Source organism: Molothrus aeneus, chromosome 10, assembly GCF_037042795.1.
Source record: "Molothrus aeneus isolate 106 chromosome 10, BPBGC_Maene_1.0, whole genome shotgun sequence".
Classification (NCBI taxonomy): Eukaryota; Metazoa; Chordata; class Aves; order Passeriformes; family Icteridae; genus Molothrus; species Molothrus aeneus.
The window spans coordinates 1,400,278-1,424,591 of NC_089655.1; the positions used below are offsets into that span (position 1 = coordinate 1,400,278).

Below are 24,314 nucleotides of genomic sequence, written 5' to 3' on the forward strand. Positions count from 1 at the left end.
GGGCCGCGCCTCGGCGGCGGCTGCCGGGGGCTCCTCGGGCCGCGGCCGCGCCCGGCGGAAACCCCGCCGCGGCTGCAGCAGCAGCAGCGCCAGCCTGCGGGGGAAACATGGGAACCGTCAGCACCGCCCGCCCCAGCCGCCTGTGCCCTCCCTGACCCTCCCTGTCCCTTGCCGTGCCGGCGGTACCTGTGCGGGCACGGACCCCCGGCGCGGGCCCAGCACCGCCACGCCATGTTGGCGCCTGCCCGAGCGCTTCCGGGGCAACCGGGCGACATCTTCCCGCCGATGGCGGGCGAGCCGCTCGGTCACCGCATGGCAAAGGGCGGGCGCGCCTCCCCGCGGCTCCTGGGCCGCTCCGCACGGCAGGTGGATGGGTGCCCGTACAGCTCACGGTGCCGCCGCCGGGGCTCGGCGGGCAGCGCCGCCGGGTCGGAGCCTCTTCGGGGCCGCCATGCCGGGTGGGTGGTGCCTGCTCCGCCGCCATGATGAGCGTGGCAGCGCCTTCACCGCCGCGGCCCCCTTGGTGGGCAGGGCTAGCCCGTGAGGCCGGGGGGTGCCGAGGTTTCACAGAATCAAATATTCTGTGTTGGACGGGACCCACAAGGATCATCGAGTCCAGCTGCTGGCTCCGCACAGGACCATCCCTAAGAATCCCACCGTGTACCCCTGAATGTTGTCCAAATGCTCCTTGAACTCTGTCAGGCGTGGTTATGTGGCTACTTCCTCGGGGAGCCTATTCCAGTGCCCAGCCACCCTCTGAATGAAGAACCTTTCTCTCTAATAGCCAACCTAAACCTGCCCTGACACAATTTCAGGCCATTCCCTCGGGTCCTGTCACCGGTCACCACTCAGTGCCTGCCCGTCCTCTTCCCCTCACGAGAAAGTTGCCATGAGGTCTCCTCCAGGCTGAACAGACCAAGTGTCCTCAGCCTCTTCTCATATGGCTTCTCAAGGCTCTTCTCCATCCTTGTGGCCCTCCTGTGGACACTCTGGAGTAGCTTAATATAATTTTAATATTGTGGTGCCCAAAACCCCTCAGGACTCGAGGTGAGGCCATCTCTGAGCAGAGCAGACCAGAACAATCCACACCAATGGCGATGCTCTGCCTGCTGACCCCCAGGACACAGTTGGCCCACCGTGGCTGCCAGGGCACTGCTGATTCATATTCAACTTGCCACTGACCATGAGCCCCAGGTCCCTTTCTGTGACACTGCTTTCCAGGGTCTTGTTCCCCAGTTTGTAGGTACAAATATATACATTGGGGTTGTCCCATCCCAGGTGCAGAATCCAGCACTTTCCCATTTTAAGCCTCACACAGCTGGTGATTGCCCAGCCCTCTGATTTATCAGGGGCTCTCTGCAGGGCTGATTTATTGAACTGCCCTCTAGAAGCCTTATGGAATAGGCAGAGCTTGTTTCTTCCTAGCCTGCAGCAGCCCAGGAGGTGAGGTGGAGACTGGAGCTGCTGCCTCAGCATTGCCTTGCTCCATGTGTGGGTCCACATCACCTTGCCACACCTCAGCACCTTCCCTCCCCAGGCTCCTCTGCCCTGCCCCACCTCACTTCACCCCACCCCACCCCACCTTACCTTACCTTACCTCGCCTCACCTCACCACTGGGCTGCTCCAGCAAAGGGCTGCTGGGTGACCAGATTCCCACCCCACCAGCTCCTTCAGGTCTCTTCCCTGTATCTGTATCAAGAATAGTTTAGCCAGCAGGACCAGGGCAGTGATCATCTCCTGTACTCGGCATGGGTGAAGCCACACCCCGAGTTCTGTGTGCAGTTTTGGGCCCCTTACTTTAAAAAGGACATTGAGGTGCTGGAGCATGTCCAGAGAAGGGCACCAAGGTTTAGAGAGGTTTAGAACACTTGTGTGATGAGGAGTGGCTGAGGGAGCCGGGGCTGTTCAGTCTCCAGGAGCTCAGCAGGGACCTCCTTGCTCTGTACAACTCCCTGGCAGGAGGCTGTAGTGAGATGGGGCCAGCCTCCTCTGCCATGTCTGCAGTGAGAGGACCAGAGGAAATGGTTTTAAGCTGAGGCAGGAGAATCAGATTAAATATTAAAACATGTTTTTCTCTGTTCAGGGGGTTAGGCATCAAAACAGGTTGCCAGGGAGGTGATGGAGTCCCCATCCTGGAGGTGCTCAACAGATATCTGGACCTGGTGCTGGGTGATGTGGTTTAGTGGCTTAGGGGTACAGGAGCAGTGCTGGGTGGACAGTTGGACTGGATGATCTGAAAAGTCTCTTCCAACCTCAGTGATTCTATGATTCTGTAGTTACCCACACATGCCTGAGCAGGTGCTACAGTTGCCCCTGTGGTGCCCTTGCTGCCAGCCAGGGTGCCTGCTCTCTGGTGCTGTGCTGCTCTTCCCAGCACCATCTCCATGCCAGCAAAGCTCTGCAGGGCTGGAGAGCTGTGTTAGCAGAGAACAGTCCACTGTACACACCACCAGCCTCCTGAAACTAAATGGGAAAAGAAAAGAGGTGTCTGCTTTGAAAGTAGCTTGTGAGTCTGAAGATATTGTGTGCCCCTTCCTGGTTGCCTGTTTTGCCTGTGGACATACTCATGGGACAGCAAAGCCACCTACACGATGCCAAACACACCTGGGCCACCAGGCTGAGTGCAGAGCTGCCAAAATCCAGCTGCAGAAAAACCAGAGGTTTATCTCGAGGGCACACGTGGAGGACAAGAGGCAGCAGTCACATATTGCAGCAGGAAAAGTTCTGCACGGGTGAGAGGAACACGCTCCACAGGAGGGTGTTGTGCAAATTCCAGCTCTGGAGACTCCTCTGTTGTGACTGGATAAGGCTTGGGTGACCTGACCCAGCACTGAAACTCTGCTTTAGTGGGAGCTTGGCATCCGTGTGCCCCAAGTTATTTTGTAGTTCATTATGTGAAGGCAAAGTTAATAGCAAGATGAGAGTGATCTGCATATTATAATTGCAAGTAGTTATAAGACTGATCAGTTTATTAAGATGTTGTGACAACTTCAGGAGCAAAGTTACAAAGTCATATTCTTTGGAAGTGGTAGGAAATGAATTAACATTGTTCCTCTTTTTTTTTCTTTTTTTATTTCCCCTAACTAGTAGTGAAAAGGTTTTGCCTTCTCACCCCAAGGTCAGACTGACGAGAAAAAACCTCTGTGAGCTGTGGTAGGAAACTGCTCTAAATGGTTTAGTACCATATTTAAATTTGCATTTTATCTCTTTCTGATTGTGCTGGTGGCCATGGGTCAGCCTCAGAATTTGCATGAACTAAGAAGTGATTAGTAGGTTCAAAGATGTATATTGCTGATGTTAGAAATGTATATATATAAATGAAAGCCAGTGCTGTAATCAATGCTCATTCTTTGTTTTTCTATGTAACAAAAAAGAAGTAAAAGAGGTTTTTAACTTTCCATTTTAGACACTTTTACCACTCATTTTTGCTTCCAAAGACCTTATCAGGAGTAATTTGTTTATTTAAGTGACTTCAATATTTTTCTTTGCTAACCCTTCCTGTGCTGTGTTCAAACCTCATACATTTTGGCTGTGCTGTTTTTAATGTTGTTACAGTGATCCTTTTTGCACCCCTGGGGTTTGTTTTTATCACATTACAGCTCTTACTTGCATATAGCCTATATGTGTACTTTGTGAGGGAAGATGATCTGGACTTTGTGTGTTTATTCCTTTTTGGTTTATTGTCATTCTCCTTTGGACAGTTGCAGTGCATATTTGCTATCAGCTGTGCCATCGCCTCAAACTTACAAACATGGCACTGTGTGACAGCTGGTACAATCAGGTCCTGTGGGGTAGGGTGTCCATGGGATGGGCTGAAAGGGGATGGATGTGCTGTTGGAATAAGGTATGATCTGGACAGTCCTATGGGGTTTGTGTGGTAGAACCAGGGTCAGGATGGGAGATGAGGGAGGAGGGCAAAGAGAGGAGGAAGTGCAGCAGTAAATGGCTGCAGAGCTGGCCCAGGCTGCCAGTCTCCTTCAGCCATGAGCCCGGGAGCTCTGTCCTGCCTTGGGCCATGGCTGCAGTCACAAACACTTTGGGTTGTTGATGTCATCCACTGCACAGGGGTCCAGCTGCATATTTCATCTTTAGGATGCATCCTAAAACAAATGCATTAAAAATTTCAGGTAAACCAGAAGTGGAAGTTGTAGCAATGTTTCTGCAGTGCTTTGCACTCTGATGGTGCTTGGGCAGCTCAGTGGCCCTGACAAAGCAAATTATATGCCAGGTTAAACTGAGTATATTTGGTACTAATTAACATTATTTCCTGGTAATTTTCCCTTTCGACATGCCAGATCTTTGTATAACAGTTGGACAGAGTTTTGGCCGTGGGTCCTTGATTTTTAGAATGGGACAAAGGTCCTGAAGAGTACAAAACTTTTGTTTGACTGATCAAACAGGTCCTCACAAAGTACTGACACGACTATCTTGCAGGAAGGTCGAGAAAACGGATTAGAAACATACCATAAACGTGAGTATCACAATTTATCTTGCTTTAAATTTGTATTGGTAGATATTGTAATTGGGAGATGAACAATTTACTAAAGCATTTGATAGTTTTCATTTTTAAATGCATTTTGAATTAGCAAACAAGTAACAAATGGATGAAACATTGTAAATTAAATTTGGAGAATTCTTTGCTTGTCTCCTGTGGTTTTGCTCTGTTTGCATTATTTTGTGGTAAATGTGAACAATAATAAAAGTTTTCCTAAGGAAAAAAAAGGTATAGAATATTCAATTATTCCAGTTACTTGATGGGATTTAGATTCCATCTCTACAGTTCCCTTGTGTGATACATTATGTTGTAGGTAGGCATGTTTTTGCAAAGGTCAGGCTTATGTAAACGTAATGCCATACACTGTGTGTGTATGAACTCTTTCAACAGGTTTCTAATACCAGAAATTGTGGGGAACATCTTTGAAGAAAACTTCTGTCACAATGGCATCATCGTGTCTACAGATCTGTGCATTGCTGCTAGCTTTAGCAGGATTCACTGCATCACTTGTTACTACCATGTCCAGCAGTTGGAAAGTTTTGGACTCCACAACAGAGCTGGTTACTGCAGACTGGGTTTCTGAAGGTCTTTGGATGGACTGTGCAGCAACTGCTGTTGGATCCGTTCAGTGCAAGAGGTTTCTCTACATGCTGAGTACAGACCGTAAGTGAACTCAGTGGTCTTGGCATTTGTTCATCAAATCCAAGCATGGGGTTTTGTTCCTTCTTTCTGGACAGGGTGTTAGCAGGCTGGGGGGCACAGAGTGCAGTTGTCCCAGAGGGCACTGCAGTTCTCTGTGCTTTATAGTTTTCTGTGCTTTATTTCCATTTGCCTTTTCTCCATCAGTGTCTCTCACTGAATTAAAAAACTTCCAGCTTTCAATTTTGTTTCTCAGTGTGGTGTGCTTGCCCTGTGTATACCAAGAGAATGAGAAGGGTTAGGACAAGATAAAATCCCTGTATACCAAAACCTGTCTCTGCTATGATGACATACCAAAAAAAGCATTGCAGCCAAAATTCAGCCTAAGGATTGCAGGGGTGCACATGTGTGTGCTTTAGGTGGTGGCACAATATCACCTGTGTCCCTGCATCTTTGTGCTGGGATATGAGGGAGCAGCCATGCACTGGAGGTGTCAGAACAGCCCAGAATGGGCTGTATGTCTGGTATGGCCAAATCCAGTTTAAAGGGCCACCATGAAACCAGTGTTTCACCCTGCAGTTCAGCTCACTCACTGCTGTGGCTTTGCTGCCCTCTCTGGTGTGTTGACGTAGAGGTGTGGGTGATAGACACTAAATCTGAGAATTTTTTAAAAATAGTTTTGGAAGAAATAGCATCTTTTCACTCAGCCTAGTTTTTCAATACAAGCAGATCATAGTTCCATGAGCACTGGTGTTTGTTTGTGATTTGCTGTGAGACAGCAATTATTAGATATTCCAGAACTGATTTGATACTTTGTGCTAAACCTTTGTACCTGGGTATTTTTTCTGGAATTTCTCAGAGGTGGTGAGCTTAGACTAAAACACATCTGTGCAATAGATGCTTCTGTGTTTTCTAGGGTCAATGATGCCAGCAGGGTAATTTATCTGCAGCTAGAAAGGGAAGAAATGTCTCAGTAGGGGCTGGAAGGTATTAGCTTGAATCATTCTGGATTTTAAAAGTATCTTTCTGTAAACACTGTCTTTATGGTAAAGGACTAGGAAGGACTGACATTGAAGTTCTTTCCTCAGCAGACTGAGTGTAGAAACAGTAACACTGTAGCTCTTGGAAATAGTATTTTGTTAAGCTTTCTGTCTTGAAAAGTACCTTGCATTTATTGTTTTACAACTTTCAGTTTTGTGCAGTCACTTTATGAGTGCTGTTAATATCATTTCTTCAAGTCTTCCTTGCTTTATAGGTTCCTGATTGCTGTCATTGCTATTTGTCTGGACTCTTCCAGCAGTTTTATTCTGAACATGCAGAGCTTAAACCTTAAAAATACCACGTGTCACAGACCATGAACTTTGTTTTTCTTGACACAGATGTGGACTTCCTTGGAGTCAGAGCTGCCTAACTGTAAGGCAGATCTCTAAAGGGTGAGAATTTAACTTTCAAGATGCAGTATGTTCATGGTCCTTCTGCAGGGCCCTCACTGTGGTGGCCTCATCTGCCTTCATCATGAGGAGGCCAGTTTAAGAACAAGTATCAGCATCTCATAATGAGGCCAGAGTTTGTAGGCTCAAAAGGAGGCTAATCACATGCTTCCAAGGATTTTAAAACCATTGCTCATTGCATCAGAGGCAATATCAGCTTTTCACATCATCCTGGTGCCTGTTCAGCTCGTCTCCAGGGCCTCCTCTCTGTAGGTACCAGGATGCCTTAAGTTTCTGGAAATCATAGTGATGAGATGGGGCCAACAATGACAGCATTTGGTTCAAGTGACTGGCTTAGAGCAAGCCCAAAGGAGAGCTCCCAGCTGTGGAAGGTGCTGATGTGAAGCTGTCAACAGCAGCTCTGAAGCCCTGCTGGTGCAGAGCCTCCTGCAGAGCAGTACTGGCTGTTATGCCCATTGCCTGACAAGCCACAGTTTACAAAATATACTGAAGAATATCCTTATGGTCTTTAACACATTGGAGAGTGATTTCCTGAAGGGAATTATTAAAATGTCTGGTCCTGTATAGGAAACTCATGCACTTCAGGTCTGTACTTTAATCTTTTCTGTTTATATGTGTGCTTTATGACTGCCTGTTGAAATACATTTCTTAACTAGGAAGAGATTTTTTAAAAATTATACTCTTCATTTTTAATTTCTGTCCTTGGCATCAGTATAACAGCTGTGGACATTTGATTCAAGGTCCCAACTATCTCACCTTTGAAAGGGCTGTCAGCAGAAGTGATTGCTGAGATCACCAGCATAGCACCAGGATATGAGGAAATGAGCTGGAAACTTTTTGAAGGGCTTTTAATGAAATGCAGATACTCCAGGGTACTGGTACAGTGTGTTCATTTTACTATGCCATCATTTTTCAAGTTGCAGTGACTAAGCAGAAGGAGGGAATTCTGTAACATCACCTGAGATCAATTCTTACCACACTCTATCTGGTTTCCTTAAAAGATTGCACAGGATCCCACTGCCAAATCTGGGCTTGTTTAAATCAGTGGCAATGATCCTCTTGACTGCTGTGGGAACCAAAATGTCATAGTGGCACTGTAATACCCCTTGGCAGCTGAACCTCCCAGCCCACAGCATCAGCTCAAAGTGACAGTGAATTTTGATGAAAAACAACAAATACCTGTAGAGACAAATTGGGGCTCTCTCAAAGGCTAATCCTTCTGGTAGTGTTTACATAAATGCTGTGGAACTGTTACCATGTTGCATCATAGCAGAATTATTTTATGAAGAAACTCTGACTCCATTTCCTGGAGATAAGGGAGGTTATCACTGCAAAAGATGGTTAACCACGTTTGGATCCACAAGTCCTTTAAAGTATTAACATGAGTGGGTGATGTGAATTGAGGCTACAATTCTATCTAGCCAAGAGCAGAAGCAACTAAACTGAATTTAACATATGCTTTGCCTAGAATAGCTTTTTTTTTTAATCCTAAGGTATTCTAACAAACAGATGCAATTTGCTGATATGTATTATTTTTCTCATAGCTGTTTTTCTTCATAATTTGATTCCTTTTGATACAGGTCTGTCACACTAGCTCCTTCATTTCCTTATGTTTCAATTCCATGACACACAATTGCACTTTGTTGCAATTTTAATACATTGTACAATTGTACAGAGTAAGCAGGACGGTTTTTAAGACTGAATGTGTTTAGCTGTAGATCAATAGACAGTAAAATATTAATAGAAACCACTAATCCATAAACTTTACCTTCCTGAAAGAAGATGGCAGTACAGTTGTTGTGGATTACTTATGACCATAACTCCAAAATCTGCTAAATTTTCTAGCAGAATTATAAAGATTCTGTCCTCAAGCTGTTTTTTGTTTAAATCCTCAAGAGAATATTACACAAAAGCTTTTTGATCTGACAGCAAAAATAAAATTACAAGCAATCTTAATCTAGTGTAGAATCTAGTTGACTTCAGAAAAGAGACAGCAATAAAATATTTGCCTATATTATCACTCTTACAAGGTATTTTGTAGAAATACTGACTGGAGTTTCTAGGCTGAGAGAAAGAAAAGGCTCATTTTTCACTTCCTATTAGAGAAAGAATTAATGTGGTCACTTTTTTTACACGCTTATATCTTTATCATGAACTGCTCCCACTTCTTATTGTCATGCCCAGTAAGTCTTATCTATGGGGAAAGAGCAAAGAGCAAAGGTAGACTCATTTTGGAGCGAAACCCAGAGATAAAACAGCAAGGAGGCTTCTGAAAGGCTTCACTTGATTGTAATCTAATTATAAGGATACTTAACTGTTACTACTCACAACATGACTGCTACATTGGAAATTGTTGGTTTTATTTTGTGCTTGGGTGGGTTGGCAGTTATTGGAGCTACTTTGCCAAATAATTACTGGAAAGTCTCCAGTATCCATGGTTCTGTGATCACAACATCTACGTTGTTTGAAAACCTGTGGAAGAGCTGTGCAACAGACAGCACTGGAGTGTCCAACTGCAGGGATTTTGACTCTATGCTTGCACTGCCTGGTAGGTGACTTTGTGCCCCCTTGTTTATATTGCTTAAAAACTAATTGGCAAAAAGTAGTAAGGCTTTTGTTTTAATAACCTGGTAATACTGGAAAATAACTGGCCAAGAAGGACTTTGTGGGCTGAAGTAATAAAAATCTCTCAAGCAGCAGAATGTGTCAAGGAAAGGCTGTAAACTAAGGCAAATGAAGTTGGTTGATCAAGCATTTAACAAGCATTTAAAGTGGGTTGTAATCTCTTCTCTAGCATCTCGTGGGATGTCTTAGTAGGAGACATTTGTAAACTATTTATTTATTTGGAATTATTGTATAGACCTTATTTTGCAATACTTCCTAGCTAATGTACTGTGGCTGGAGTTTTTCATGTAAGAGGAAATACTGGTTTTAGCTGAGAAGTGGTAGTGGTTTTTTGTGAGCTGAGACTGAAAACTGTAGATAATCCAAGAAATACATTATATTATGTTATACATATTATATTCTAAGTTATAGAAGGAATATATGCAATAAATTAATATATCTTTAGACTTGTTAACTAATGCTAACTACTGTCAGTTAGTTAACTGACAGTAACTAAAGTCTATTTGGATGTGGTTTTAAATATCAAGAAATTCAGATCTGCTGGCCCCTGTCCTGTGTATCAGTCTTCATTATAATTGTGGTTGTCCTCAAATGCCCAACTAGGTGATATTCTGTGGATAGTAAAGCATGTTTATAGACAGTAAGCTATTTTTTTAATTAATCCTGAATAATTCAGTATGTAGAAACTTATTTGGAATAAAAATGCCTTCCTTCTTGCTGAATCTGCCCTAGGAGGCGGCTAAACTAAATAGGTAGGAGGATACTCCTAATCTGAAGAATGTGTAATATAGGATTAGTGGGAATGAGGTGTTAAATTCACTTTCTCCCTCAATCTGAAGTAAAGGCTTGTTGTTGACCAGCTCTAACACTTGCATAGCAATTCTCTGAAACTGTGTTCAGTATTTAGGGAATAATCTGTTCTTTTCATCTTTCAGTCTTCTCTAACAATTGCTTTTAGAGAGTGTGCGTGTGTGTGTATGAAGAGGAACATAACCCTATTTAAGCATTTTAGCCTCAGTAAGAGCAGGATCATTCCATGAGACATTATCCTCTGCAAATCACCTCTGTCAGTGTGCACCAGCACTGCTGGGTTAGTAGCTGGACTTGATGATCTGAGAGAGCTTTGCCAGCTTTAATGATTCTGTGATTTTATTTATTCTTGTAAAAACCACTCCAAGGGCTTGTTTGTAGCTTGCTGCCACTGACTCCAGGCAGCATCTTGTCATTGATGTGTTTACATGGGGTCAGTATCTGCAGATTTGGGCCATGGGCCTGCAGGACATCAGCATCTGGAGAAAAAGTGGGTTTGAAAGAACCTGGTGGGGGTCAGAAAAGAGCACCACGAGTGTTAAAGCAAACAGAACAGAAGGCAAGCAACAGCAGGGCTCCTGAGAGCTACAGGTAACAACACAGAGTCAGCAGGAAGGAGAAAACTGGGGGCAGAAAGTAAATGACTGGCACAGGCTCTGAAGTGAATTTGTGAAGATTAGCTTTGCTCTGTTGAAGAGGAGGTCAGTCCTGCAGTATACTTGAGGGGTAAAGGCAGAGGGAGGCAGAAGGGAAAACTTGCAAAACTGTGAAGATAAAACATTTTTAGAAAGGCAAGCTGAAAAAGAGAAGTCAGAAGACACTGGATGGCAGTAACAGTTGAAAGGACAGCGGGGCAAAGCAGGAAAGAGGAAGAAAATGGGTTTGGCACCAAGGGCTCAGCAGCCAGTGGGTCCTCTGAGAAACAGCCATAGTGCTTGCAGATCTGAACCAAGGCAGATTAAAAATTACCATGGTCAGTTTAGGTGTGTTTCAAATTCCTGTTTAGAAACTTAACTGAAACTGCTGCCAGGATGTCAGGGACTGAAGGGAGGGCAAAAAGGAAAAACAAGTGTCTTCATTACCTCTTATCAGAAGGTCAATGAAGATTTTCCTTGAAAGTTTCCTTACTGGCAACTGAGCTATATGAAATAGTTCTGGATTTTGCTTTATGTATGGGAAAAGACAGACTTGGTTCTTTTAAACCAATTTAGTGCTTTTGAGTTCACTATACCATTTGTCTAAATGACAAATATTTGAAGTGAGGAGCTTTTTAAATGCAATAGTGAAAAAGATTGAAACCACGACTGGCTAGTCCATATGGCTAGCACTGTCTGTCTAGTCACAACTAAGTCAAACATTTGATATAACTAGTTGCCAAAGCATTGTAAACTCCCCTTTTTTTTTTTTTTTCATCCCCTTCTTTTTAAAGTTCCATAGGTGTTTTTTCCAATGACAGGATTTGGGGATAATTTCTTACAATTGGTGTGGACTAATAAAATGCACTGACTTTATATCTTGTTAAATAAGCTAAGTTTAAAATAAAAATTTGAATTTTCTGAATTGTGAACTACAGTCCCTCAGTTAAGGCTGCTGAGGTTATGGTATTGTGGTACAGTTGTATGAAATCCCTTTCCCATTGGATTGCAAGCAAGGCTATGCTTGTGTGTCCTGGAAAGATATGGGGAATCCCATCTAACACTGCAGGAGTCCTCAGGAGCTGAAATGTGAGTTGTTGGACCCTGCTGGGTGATTGGCATGGTGAAAGATCCCAAACCTGAAAGCAGCATTGCTGAGTATTTACCTTAACAGTATCTTCTGCAGGCAAAAGCCTTGAACTGTTAGTGGTATTTTGAGGGGTCTTTCCACTTTTATTACTGTCTTGGAAAATTTAAAATTAGTGCTTAACAAAGCATTAACTCCTCCAATGATTTTAGCCTTTAATTCTATATATTTATCCCATGGGTGCTTATTGCTACCTTTGGTAACTCTTAAGCTGGTAGGACCAATACTCTTAAGCCACAGTAGGCTGAGTTGGAGTGTAAGAATCACTTTGCCTTCTGTCCCTCTGTCTGATTTTTGTTGTCTGGAGACAGACAGAACTAGCCCAGCAGGTTGTTGTGGAGGATGTGGAGGTGGTCAGGGAGCAAGAGCTTGAATGCTGGCATCAATGATGTGAGTGTCCAGTTGGAATCAGGTCTCACCCTTTTGATGTAGGATTAAAACTGTAGAGTCATAAAATCATTGAGGTTGGAAGAGAACTTAATCCAGTTAGCAAAGTGAGCAGTTGTGACCCTGCCAGGTTGTGACGTTTGACGTGTTTATCTCACAACAAAGGTGCCGAAATGCCACTTGACCTGGAGCCTGCCAAATGCAGGCTGCCATGGTAAAGGACTCCAAAGTCCCCATGTGACCTTCTTTCTTAGGCTGATTAATAATCTAGTCCTGGTTTTTGTGCAATTGATACCTAGATGTGAAGACCAGGAGCTTACAGAACACAGAATTCCAGCATACCAGACTCCCTGACGTGCCCACAGCAGCTGTAACCTCTGCAGAGGAGAATGTCCCAGGGAGGAGTTCTGCAGCTCTCAGACACACTCACCCCTGTTTCTTACACTGAGTTTGAAGTGCACTGCTGACTTGAGCTCCATTCTTTCCCATCTCTCCCTGGAAGCAGCAAAGCTGGCACCTTTCTCCAGTTCCTCAGTAGTGCCAGAGCCTTGCACACCTTGACTATCACCTGGATTTCAGATGTGTCCTGTGCACTCAGCCGTGCACGTGGCAGGAATTCAGAAGCACTTGTGAGTAGGGGACTTCTTCCTGCTCCTTCAAGTGACCATGTGTACCACTGGGCATTTCCACAGGAATGTAAGGGATGAGTGGCTTGCTGTAGTTCTTCAGGATTTACTAAAGACACAAGATTTACTGAGCTTGTAAAGTGTAGGCATAGTTCAACTCTCAAATCTGTTTGACTTGAAGGCTAAACACACTTGGATTTGGAGGCTTCTCTGAGCCATGTGACAAAGTTGGACAAGATTCACTCATTACTGTACCTGTTAATTTCACTTCCTCTAATCACTTTTATTTCTTTCAGCACAAGATTAATGTAATTTCTGTATAGATCCTGATTTGTTTTCTCTTTTTCTGCCTCAGCTCACATTCAGGCATGCCGTGCCCTGATGATTACTTCCATCCTTTTGGGATTCTTAGCTGCAGTACTCACACTGCTTGGTATGAAGTGCACAAACATTGGGTTGAGTGATGAAGATGGAAAAATGAAGTTTACAGTCACAGGAGGATTTCTTTTTGTTTTAGGAGGTAATATTGAAACTGAAATGAGAGCACTATTGGTACTTTGTATGGCTTTCACAGCCAGACGAAATGAAATAAACTTATTCTTAGTTTAAATCTGTGACAGCCATTAAAGGAATCATTCACCTGTGTGCTTTTTAAACTTTTTCTGGTAGGCCTCTGCTCCATGGTGGCTATTTCTTGGTATGCTGCAATGGTTACTGCTCAGTTTTTTGACCAACTGTACGCTGGAACCAAGTAAGTGAATGTGTCTGTCATACCAAACTCCTTCGTGTGTTGGACATCTGCACTAACCTCAACTGCTCCAGAGTTTCAGAACCTGGATGGATCCTATTATCCAGTCCTACAGGAAGGAAAAAATGTATTCAGGGAATCTTTTCACCTCAGAGATATTGGTGGAGAGGGAGGAGAGGTCTTCCTGGAAGAGTTAGTGAATGTGAGAGGAATACCAACCCCACAACTGAGGGGGTTTTGTACTGTGTTTGCATTTTCTTCACAGACTCAATTAATGAGTGTGTATCTCAATGTTATGAAGAAGAAAAGGTAAAAATTCTTAATCTGCTTTGGCATTTAGACCAAAATAGGTACAAAACTCAAGTTCTGACTAGAATAAAGTACCTCAGATGTACCTGCAAGGGAAAATCTCCTGCAAAGCAGCTCGAGCTTTGTACTAGAGATGTGCAGAGAAATCTGCTGCCTGTCTTATATATGTCTGTATATTAACAGCTCAACATTTGTTTGCCTTACAAGTTAAAACAAGGCAAAATCTGTGGGATTATTAGCTAGTGCAGTTGCATGCAAACAAGTTTTGAGGTATAAAAGCCCTTGCTCTTTGTCTGATATAAAAGTTGTCAAAACCAAATGGCAGCTTATGGCACCTTATCTAGGTGCCCTGTTTAGGAATGAGGAACAAGGGTAGAGGTGACTGTGCCTCTCCTTCAGAGAGGGGGAAAAGGAGAGGAAAACTTTGTCTGTGGAATATGAGACATCTATAATACACTTCTACCAAGTATATAAATCATAGATCAGTAAACTATAAATTGTTAGTTGCTAGGCTCATATTTGAAGTGTTTTGTAAAGTTCCCACCCAGAAATCAGTTCAGGGAAGTCAGAGGTGAAGTGCTTTGTGATAAATCAAAGTACTTTAAGCAGTTGCTTTTGTTGTTTGTCAGTTTTCCCTGTGTTTTCAATGAAGTGCTTAGAAATAAATTGTATTTGTGCAGTTACCTTTGTTGCTTTATATCCCCTTGAGAGAACTATATGAAGGGTAATAAATGGATTAGAGAGCTGAAACAACGTTGATAAGGAATTTCGGTTAGTCGGATAGTTGGTGTGTTTGCCATAGCTTTGGGGCTCATCATGAGTGCCTGTTAATCAGTCACCAGATGGTTTACATTCAGTAGCTAAAGAAATTTTTTTTTCATACCTCAACTTCATGTTTAAGCTATTGATTCACTGATGAATTAAGTTTGATCATTGGTAAAGCTGAACATGCAACTTGTGGGACAATTTTAAATTCACTTGCATGCCAGTATTGATCCTCACTCTTAATAGACTGGCAAATCTGGTTTTTCAGATTGCATTTTTTTGGTCTAACTTCAGCAAATTTGTGAAGTTGACGTCTGCTAATTCTTAGAGGAGTTTCTCTACAGTTCTGAAGGCAAACCAAGTTCTCCTGCAGATGTCTCCTATATACTTTGCTTTGGTATGACATCTACAGCATTCTTGTCTGTAGGTGACTGGTGAGCAGAAATGATTGCAGGCACTGGGCAATGTGCAATTTTTACTCCTGGGTTTGTTTGATAATGACTCTCTGCTTGTTCCATGTTTGGAAGTACCTAAAGCAGTGGAAACCTTGTGGCTCCCACGTGCAATGAGACACAGAGAGCTGTGAACCTCTGTAAACCTCTGAATGCATCCTGTTAGCAATGAACTCCAGAGTCAGAAGCTTTGACACTTTTCAATAATTGTGTTTCCAAGTGGAAAGAAAAGACAAATCTCTGGTTCCATGGTACCTTCAATGCAGTCCAGGACACTTTTTTTGCCCTTATATTAGGTATCTCAGACCAGAGATGTACAGGTGGATTGTGCATGTAGTTTTTGTCTGATCATGAAAATTTGTTTTCCTCTTTTTATGAAACTCCTGCCAAACTGTTCCAGACTCAGTTGTGTCTAGTCTTTGGGACAAATTCATTATCAATTCATTTCTTGGACTGGACTAGGGGGTTTCCTGAAAGGTATAGTTTTGTACAGTAAAATAAGGAACTATTCTTTTTCAGCCTGGAACATTCATAAATGCCTTTCAGCCATACAACCACAGAGGGTGCTGAATATCCTTTAGGGTATCTAAGTTTGAAAACTAGCCCTATTCAACCAGCCACTTCTAAGTGACCTAGTGTTGTGTCCATAGAAAACTGATGCCAGCCTTCTCTCAGCATATAGACAGTAAGATCTGAATTACTCAGTTGCACAAAATCCTTTCAGTGACACAGCCAATTAAAGGGCAAAATGAGTGTTGTGGATTGCACAGAAGATTGTCATTATTATTTATTATCAATAATTTGTTAAATATTGTTAAATTATTTATTGCTACTTATCTTTATGTTGCTTAGTACTCTCTGTACTGTTAGTAATTTGGCAGATCAGCTCTATACAAATAAGAGTTTTACTGAGCAGACACAAAGCCAGACCTGTTCTCTGTTAACTGTTCAAGTGGCTTTCAGTTAGCTGATTTCTACACAAATTAGAATTTGTTTGCATGGTTTTGTGATCCTGTTATAAGTTGTTTCCATAAATTCTTTCATGTTTCAGGTATGAACTAGGAGAAGGTCTGTACTTAGGCTGGACTGGATCTATCCTTTATATACTTGGTGGGATCCTACTGACCTGTTCCTGCAGAGGGAAGGAAAAACAGAATTACAGGTAATCTTGGATTTGCCAATTGAAGTAGTAGTGTCAATCACACACCACTTTGTACCTGTGCACTGTTCTGTCTCTCTCTCACCCCCTGGTATAAATATGTATAAATTACAGCCAGTGCTATGGCATGTCACAGACTGCTGATGGCAGGGGTGCTGTACCAAATACTTGTGCCTCCCAGACAGGGTGCTTGATGCATCATCAGCAGCAGTCACCTTTAACTTGTATTTGGTAATTCTGGGCACTGCTGATGGTGAAAATATGCAGTGAAAGAGCAAACTGTCACCAGAAGAAATGTATATAAAACCCCATAATGAATTATGATCCAGTTTCTCTGCAGTACTCGCTGTGAGTAAAATATTCAAACACTGTTCAGTCTGCAGAAAGTGTAAAGGCATTTCCCAAAGCACATGGAATTGATCACTAGAAACATGGTTCTTTTCTTGTTCTTTATAGAAGTGTCTTGTTGCACATCAGATCAGGAAAGGTGAGATTTCTGGCCTCAATATTTAACCTTTCCTCCTTTCCTGTTTCAGTCTTAAATTTTGACACACACAGAAGGCCTCTTTTTGAAGGAGAGGGATGAAAGAGGCAGAAATAGCAGAGGTCCATGTCTACCAGAACCAAATAGCTTGGAGGTTGTACTAGCTGAGCTTGACAGGGTTATAATATGCAAGGAAGAAGCATATTCACTGTTGGTCTATTTAATCTTAGGAAAATGATATCAAAATGTAGTAAGTGAGTGTTCCTTTGGTACTCTATTGCCTAATCTGAAACCATTTCAATTTTATGGTAATCTTTCATCAGCCACATTGGACTTTAGATCTTGCTCACCTTACTTTGTTACAAAGTACCAAATGCCCTGAAATGTCCTGAAAATCAGGTAAAACAGATCTATGAAATAGAATTTCAGCATGATGAATGATAGCTGAAGGGTAGGGTGAAGGTACCACTGTTTTCTTTCTTTGTCATCTTGATTCTGTATTAAAACCTACAGCTTGTACAAAGGTGCTGAGGGCTTCTGCTTTAGGGCCTTGGCTGAAATGCCTGGAGGAAGAGCACATGGGAGTTAGGAATCCAGAGTGTGGCTGAGGTGTGAGGGATGCTGTGCAGCCCATCAGGGACCCCATCCATTCCCCCTTAGCTACCAGAACAATGAGAGCAGGAGGCCTCTAATTTCTGCCCTGTTGTGAAGAATGTGCTATGGGTGGGTTGGATCCAAAGCTGAGTAACTTCTAAGTATCTGAACCATGGGCATGTGTCTGATACCTATTATTTTGTATGTTTTTTCCTTGCTTTACAGTCCCAAGAAGTATGCATATTCAGCAGCCCAGGCACCTTCTCAGCCACACATGTACCCCAGGAACTCTGAGACAGTCATAAGCAACAAGGAGTATGTCTGAGCTTCCACCCTGCAGCACCTGTAGTGTTAGTGACTTATGAACTCCAATAAAGAAGTGAACTACTTCTTTATTCTGGTTCCAAGTTGCAATCCTATGCCTTAGTTTGGAGCAGTACCAGGAGGAGGTATGGCTTTCAATGTAAATAGCAATGGTTTTCAGATGGAAATAGCTTTCTACAGAAGATGCTGTGATGTGAGATCCTGTGGCATGAAGGTTTTCTGCATGCTGAGAAGCCTGGTAAAATTTAACCATAGGGCAGTATATGCTGACACTGGAGAGCAATGGTTCCTATTTCAGCTGACTCAAACATGTGGAACTGATAGCTGTATCTGACTGCAAGTTCATATGCCTCACAGTTAGAAATGTGTTTTGTTTTCATTAATGTTTAGCTTCCTTCTTTTGTTCAGCAGTTTAAGCTTTTGACAAGCAATAAACTTTGTTCCACAGACAAACAGATTTTTTGACAAGTGGAATTCTTTAAGAAGGATCTTATGCTATACTGAAATTCTTATTATATATGATAGTCAAGGTTTATAAAAGCTACAAAAATGTTTCTAGCAAATCTGCTTGAATTACCTTCAAATCTGCAGATGTGCAACAAATTTCTTATTGGCTGTAATGCAGATACAGAAGATAAACAATACAGAGTGAACAAAACACAGCTGGGAGTGGAGAAAGCATCTGGTGTGAAAATGCCTTGTGGTAACTAAGAAAATGATAGCCTGAAATTTTTATTTTTATTTCTATGGTTTCAGCTTTAAAAATAACACTACTTTAACTTTGAACAGTCTTTAACTTTGGGAACTTGTACTGCATCTGAATTGTGTAATTCATGTAATTCCCCAGTGGTTTGATTTTCTGTCATTGTTCCATCATTAGAATTTCTGCCTTGAACGACTCCACTGCTGGGAGCATATGTTTACCTTGTGTGAGCACTTAGGCAGATGGCAGTGAGCTAACTTTACTTCTTACTTAGGCTTTCAGCAAGGTGGAATGGAATTTCACCCTGCAGGTTCTTGGGTTCCATAACTTGTCCCTCTTAAATTACAATGTGTCCATGCAGTTTGACAAAACTCTGTTTTGAATGGCTGATGATAAACACATAGCAGTCTGATCTGCTCCGTGTTCTGAAGTTTCATGCCCAATAGATCATTTCAGAGGGCAACCTGTAAGCAGCCTCAGCAGAAATGATTTAGCCATGCTGCTTGCATGCAGGAACAGCTGACTTGTAAACTGACACATTAAGGCATGAACTGGGCCCTGTTAGACTGAGTAAGTAAAGCTAAAAGGAGTGGTGATTGCTTCTAGATTGCCAGTGTCATCTTCTTCCCTCCACTATCATCTGCAGTTCTTGAAATAATTCCTTTGGTGTTTTAGAGAACAATTTCAAAAGCTGAGAAGGCACTTAGCCTGCATGATGGGAGCAGAACTCCTTACCATCACCTGTATATTCTGTCCTCTGGATTTTTAGGTAATTTTGAAGGTGCTTTGTTCTAGTTGAACATAAGGAAAATTGCAGAGACAAAGCATCAACCACTGTCAGTTTCCCACCAAAGGCTGTATCAGCTCATTAACATGAATAATGATCCAGTAGGTGAGAGAGAAATTCAGAGCTTCCTTGGTCTGGCATCACTGGGAAGTTTAATTAAAAAACAGGAATAAAATCCCTGTGTGGTAACTCCTTCCTTTGTTCATACATCATATCCATAATCAGTGTCATTCAGGGGGAAATAACTGGTGAAGATTCCAGGCCTTTCTCTGTTTGTTTACAGTCCTTCCAACCATTTTCTGTTTCTGCTCTTATTCCCTGCTTATCTGCCCTCTTTCCATGCATTACCAACAGAAATGCTCTGAAGGAATTTAATGAACCATCATCTCAGTTATGGGGGTAAAATGTTTTACGTACAGGTGATTTAGGAAGTGATTTTTTCCTTTTTTTTAACTCTGTAGCAAGTCACTTCACTTTCTTTAAAGTATCTTCACACATTGCTATTTTATAAGTCCTTTGCTCGGCGGAGCAGAGTGCTTTGATATCTGCAATTCTTCTTCATATCTCTGCAGCTGGGACCAAAATCCTGCATTCGGCTCTGCTACGGGTCTGGCAGCTTTCACAGCCTGGAGAACAGGAGAGACACAGTAGAGGCAAGGTATCCTGCATTTGTGGGAGTCATGCAAATGAATTTTGAACTTAAAATTTAGAGAAGCTTTACTTTGGTTTTGATTTGGCTACAGAGTAACAAACAGCTATTTTGGTGAGCTGACTTCACTGTGTGCTTGCTGGGAACTGCCAGGTGGGCCTGGTTCCAGAATGGATTCATGGCCAGACACCAGACAGAGCTGTTGATCTGCTGGAAATGGGAAAGTCTCCCACCAAGTGCAGTGACACTGCTCATGTTTAAGGTGATAGTGTGAAACTTGGTCACTCTGCACACCTCAGTCCAAATCAGGCAAATTGAGTATCTAAAGTGATACCCCTGACAAATGGGTGAAGACAAAACCCACAGAGCACAAGTAGTTTGTATTGGATGGGCTTCCTAGGAAAGCTGACACATCATTGCTCATAGCAACAATAGCTGTGGCTGAGAGTTGGCAGGTCCTGGGCTCTCTGCAGGCCTGGCTGGATGTTCCTTGCTGTGAGGAGCTGTCACACAGGAGCAAACCCTGCATAACAATTCCTGCACCCACTTGTCTCTGTCTTCACTTACCGTGACTGTGCAAATGATAGAGAAAATGCTCACTAAGCAACCACCTTGGTATGTTTGCTACCTGTAGAGACCTCACACTGAAAACTTACTAGACCAAGCTGGGCATGAAAAAACTTACAGGGGATCGTTTATTGAAATGTTGAATCGCTGTATAAGTGCAGGAGGAAGCACCAAAATAATTCTACAAGAAATCATCATTACTCATAAGAAGCATTTCGTTTCTTCCCCAAAAGAGCTGTAAATACGAATCTGGACGTCAGCACATTACCTCAAAGGCGTCCTTGAGCGGGAGCTGCCGGTGTCTCATGAGATAAGCGGTGCAGATGGCAGCGGAGCGGCTGCGGCCGTTCTTGCAGTACACCAGGCAGCGGCCCCCGGCGCGCACGGCCTCCTCGATGGCGGCGCCGCAGGGCTCGAAGTACCGGGCCAGGTCCTCGGCCGGGTCATCGAACACGGGCACGCGGATGCCGCGGACGGCCCGCAGCGCGGGGAAGGGCTGCAGCCGGGTGACATTCACGCAGAAGGTGACCCCCTCCCGCGCCAGCAGCTCCTCGTCGCACGCTGCCCTGGCCGTGCCCAGCAGCAGCGAGGCCGTGACCGGGCAGAGCTGCAGCATCGGCGGGCACGGGGCACCCACCGGCCCCGGCGGCGGCGCGGGGCTCCCGGTGGCGGCGCGGCCACCCGCGCTCTGCCGGTGCGCTGCGCTGACCTTACCCTGCTATATTTATCCCTCCCTGCCGGCGGCCGCCTAGAGGCTCCAGGCAGGTCCTAGTGCCGGCCGCATCCCCAGAGCTGCGCTTGGAAAGCTGAAAGCACTTTCGGAGCCACGGCTCACTTGTAAAAGCAGCGGATTTGTGCAGTCGCTACCCCCAGAGCAGCCGCTTACCGGCCGTGTTCTGCACGGGAATGCTGCTGCTGCTGCTGCTGCTGCTGCTGCTGCTGCGGGCGGCGCTGTTGGTGCAATGATGCAACCCTGAAGTTGTCTCAGGGTGGGTTTAGGCCGGATATTAGAAAAAGGTTCTTCACCCAGAGAAGATCCAGTTGGGCACTGGAACAGGCTCCTCGGGGCAGTGGGCACAGCACCAAGCCTGAGAGAGCTCAGGGAGTGTTTGAACAGTACTCTTGGGCACATGGTGAGACTCTTGGGGATGTTCTGTGCAGCACCAGGACTTGGACTCCACGATCCTTTTAGGCCCTTCCAACTCAGCATATTCTGTGATTGATTCTGTGATTTTCCTGAGCATCTCGGTGCCCCTTTCCTACAACAAAAGCGTCTTTTGAGTGCCCAGAAAATTATTTACTAGACTGGCCAGATAGCATAGTGCTAATCTTTCTGGACTCCAGTAGAATTGCTGGTGTGCTGCCAGGGCAGAGAGCATCTTGCACCTGAGTGTGCTGCCGTGGGTTTGAACTGCACAGGATGGGTGGGGATGGGCCAAGCCCAGCCAGGTGAAGGTCACCTTGGCCAGTGTGGGCAATGCTGCAGGGCTGGTCACAGGTGCCAGCTGCTTCCTGGAGGCTGAGCTGCTTCAACCCTTTGCTTTCAGGCCAAACAGGAGCATTTGATTGATATTTGCTGCTGACACAAAAATGAACCTGAACTGTTGCAGCAGCTGAGCACAGACTGGTGTGAAGTGCAATGTCACCCATTCAGGAATGAGAAGTGAGGTACAGGGATGAGCTTTTATTTGACCATGGAGAGAGGAAAACTGGACCTGCCACACACCTGCCATCATTTGTGTCAACAGCAGCCTGTCAGTGAGATGCTGGCTCTGGAGCCAGAGGAGTTGGCTCTCTCACATAAGCACAAGAGCATGCTGTCCCCTCCTGTTACCCAGCACATGAAGGCTGATTCAGCTGCCCCCTTGCTTCCTGTGCTCAGGGCATGGCTGCTGCAGGGCCCCAGGAGCCTCGGTTCAGGCTGGAAAGGAGAAACCTCAACAGGAGACACCGGATGCTGCCCACCCCAGCAGCATGGGGAGAGCTCCTGGATTCCTCCACAGCCACTCTTTCCAGGGATATTGGGCCTTCCCTGGCAGTGACTCTTGCCCAACTTAGCATTTCCATGGCACACCCCTTATTGCCAGGCCGTGATGGGGGCATTCAGGCAAGGAGCCTCTCTGCAATCACTGCCATGGACTCCCCTGTGGGACAGGCACAAGTCCATGCCCCACACTGTGGGAAAGAGCTGCTGCCCTGCCTTCCTCTGGCAGAGGCTCACCCTTCTGCCTGCACTCAGCACTGAGCTTTCTTGGGCCCTTGCAGAGTCCCTGGGTAGTGGGGCACACTCCAGTTCATACCAAAACCACAATCTTGATTTCACTTGGCATCACACTTGCTGTGCCATGAACCCTCACTGATCTGTGTGGGTGGCAGTACCCCATCAGATGGCTCTGGGATCCCCCAGACAAGCCTGGTGGGAGTTATTGGTTTACCAGTGCCTGCAGCTCATCCCAGCACTGATCCAGGTGTGTTACCCAGGTGACACCATCTCAGGGCACCTTTCTTGTCACTTTTGCTCCACTGGGGCTGCACCTGAGCTCCCTCTCTCTGAGGCTGTGGATGTTTTTTGGCTGCCTGCCTGCAGCTGACTTCAGAATGGTCATCCATGCCAGAAAGGTGGGCCCTTCCTCCCAGCCCTCCCTGCACCGTGTCTCTGTGCAGAGCAGGAGGTGGGAACAGGGCAGTTGTCACCACACACAGAGTAATTTATAAGTTAAACACAAATGCCATCTTCTGGCAGTGAAGCCAGTTGCTGCCTCTGTAAGAAGATGTTGAACTGCAGGGTAAGAGCCTCACCCCTCGTTAGAAAGGGTTTGATGCCTCAGTCCAGATTTTGCTGGGGTGTTCCTGGTTGTGGTGGCACTGCCAGTCAGGGTACAGTGCCAGCAGCCCCAGTCACCATGGCTGGCTCCTGTCCCCTGCCATGCACCTGCAAAGTGCCTGGCCCCACTGCCTTGGTGAGCTCCCAGGCTGTGCTGGGCTGCTCCTGGAGCCCTTGGAGCCTTCCATGCCTGGGGAAGCAGTGATGTGAAGCTGCAGCCGAGGGGGAGCTGGGCTTGTACCACAGCCTCCACCTCCTGCAAGCTCTCAGCAGTGAACATGCAAACATGTTCAATGACATTATGGACTGCAGAAATGCTTTCAGACACCTTGAGTAAACACCAAGCTGTAAGAGGCTGTTATTTCAGACCATAATTAGACACTGAGAAGGCAAAGCAGGCAACTGGTGTGGACTAAGGAGAAGACCAATATTTTTGGACTTGTCTGTATTTATATAAATGCGTGGATGTGGTGCCATTAGCTGTAGCTGCAGGAGAGGAACCCAAATAAATACCTACTCACTCAAGGGTATCAGTCAGTTTATTAAATGTAGCTGATATTTGCCTCCAGGCAGAAGGATACACTTTTAGTAGTTCTCAGTTACCAAGTCTCTCAGACATTTCATGAGCAGCTTCCAACACCTCACCTTGACAGCTGCATTCACCCTCTTCTGGAAGTGGATGGAGCAGAAGCACAAACCTTTCTGCTGCACCAGTCCAGTCTCAGGCACGTGCTGGAGATCACACATCCCTCTTGCTGCTCTGCTTGCTGTGAGATGTCCAACAGCTGCACTGGTGCAAAGCCATGGTCTGTAATTGCCACAACACCTTGTAATGACCAATACCAAGGGCATTTCTGATTTTATGCCATGACTTTCTGTGCTTCTAGATGAGAAAGAGACAACTTAGGATCCTCACTGTAGTGGCTCAAGGCAGGCTCACCTTGTTCCCACAAACACACATCCACAGAACCCAGCAGCTGCTCCTCTGAATGGTGCAGGAATGCAGGCAAATCCCTGCTGCCAACACTGCCATCAGCCCATGACACACCTGGGCCTGAACATGGTTTCTTTCCTCAGGGCTCCTGACCTGGCCTTTATCTGTGCCTTAACAAGTGAAAATAAAGAAAAAGCCA

At 44.8% G+C, this 24,314-nt stretch overlaps 2 protein-coding genes across 2 annotated transcripts; one reads left to right on the forward strand and one right to left on the reverse strand.

The window, feature by feature from the left end:
* Positions 1-4,413: 4,413 nt before the first annotated feature.
* LOC136560535 (claudin-19-like) lies at positions 4,414-17,993 on the forward strand. The gene is made up of 6 exons (XM_066556421.1): positions 4,414-4,472; positions 4,887-5,159; positions 13,172-13,336; positions 13,486-13,567; positions 16,142-16,252; positions 17,553-17,993. The coding sequence occupies exons 2-6, from the start codon at positions 4,940-4,942 to the stop codon at positions 17,650-17,652; spliced, it is 678 nt and encodes a 225-aa protein (XP_066412518.1). The 5' UTR covers positions 4,414-4,472; positions 4,887-4,939; the 3' UTR covers positions 17,653-17,993.
* Positions 17,994-19,274: 1,281 nt separating this feature from the next.
* Positions 19,275-21,243, reverse strand: DUSP28 (dual specificity phosphatase 28). Its single transcript, XM_066556420.1, has 2 exons — positions 20,626-21,243; positions 19,275-19,767 (listed from the first exon to the last, which is right to left on the reverse strand). The coding sequence occupies exons 1-2, from the start codon at positions 20,971-20,973 to the stop codon at positions 19,642-19,644; spliced, it is 474 nt and encodes a 157-aa protein (XP_066412517.1). The 5' UTR covers positions 20,974-21,243; the 3' UTR covers positions 19,275-19,641.
* Positions 21,244-24,314: the final 3,071 nt, after the last annotated feature.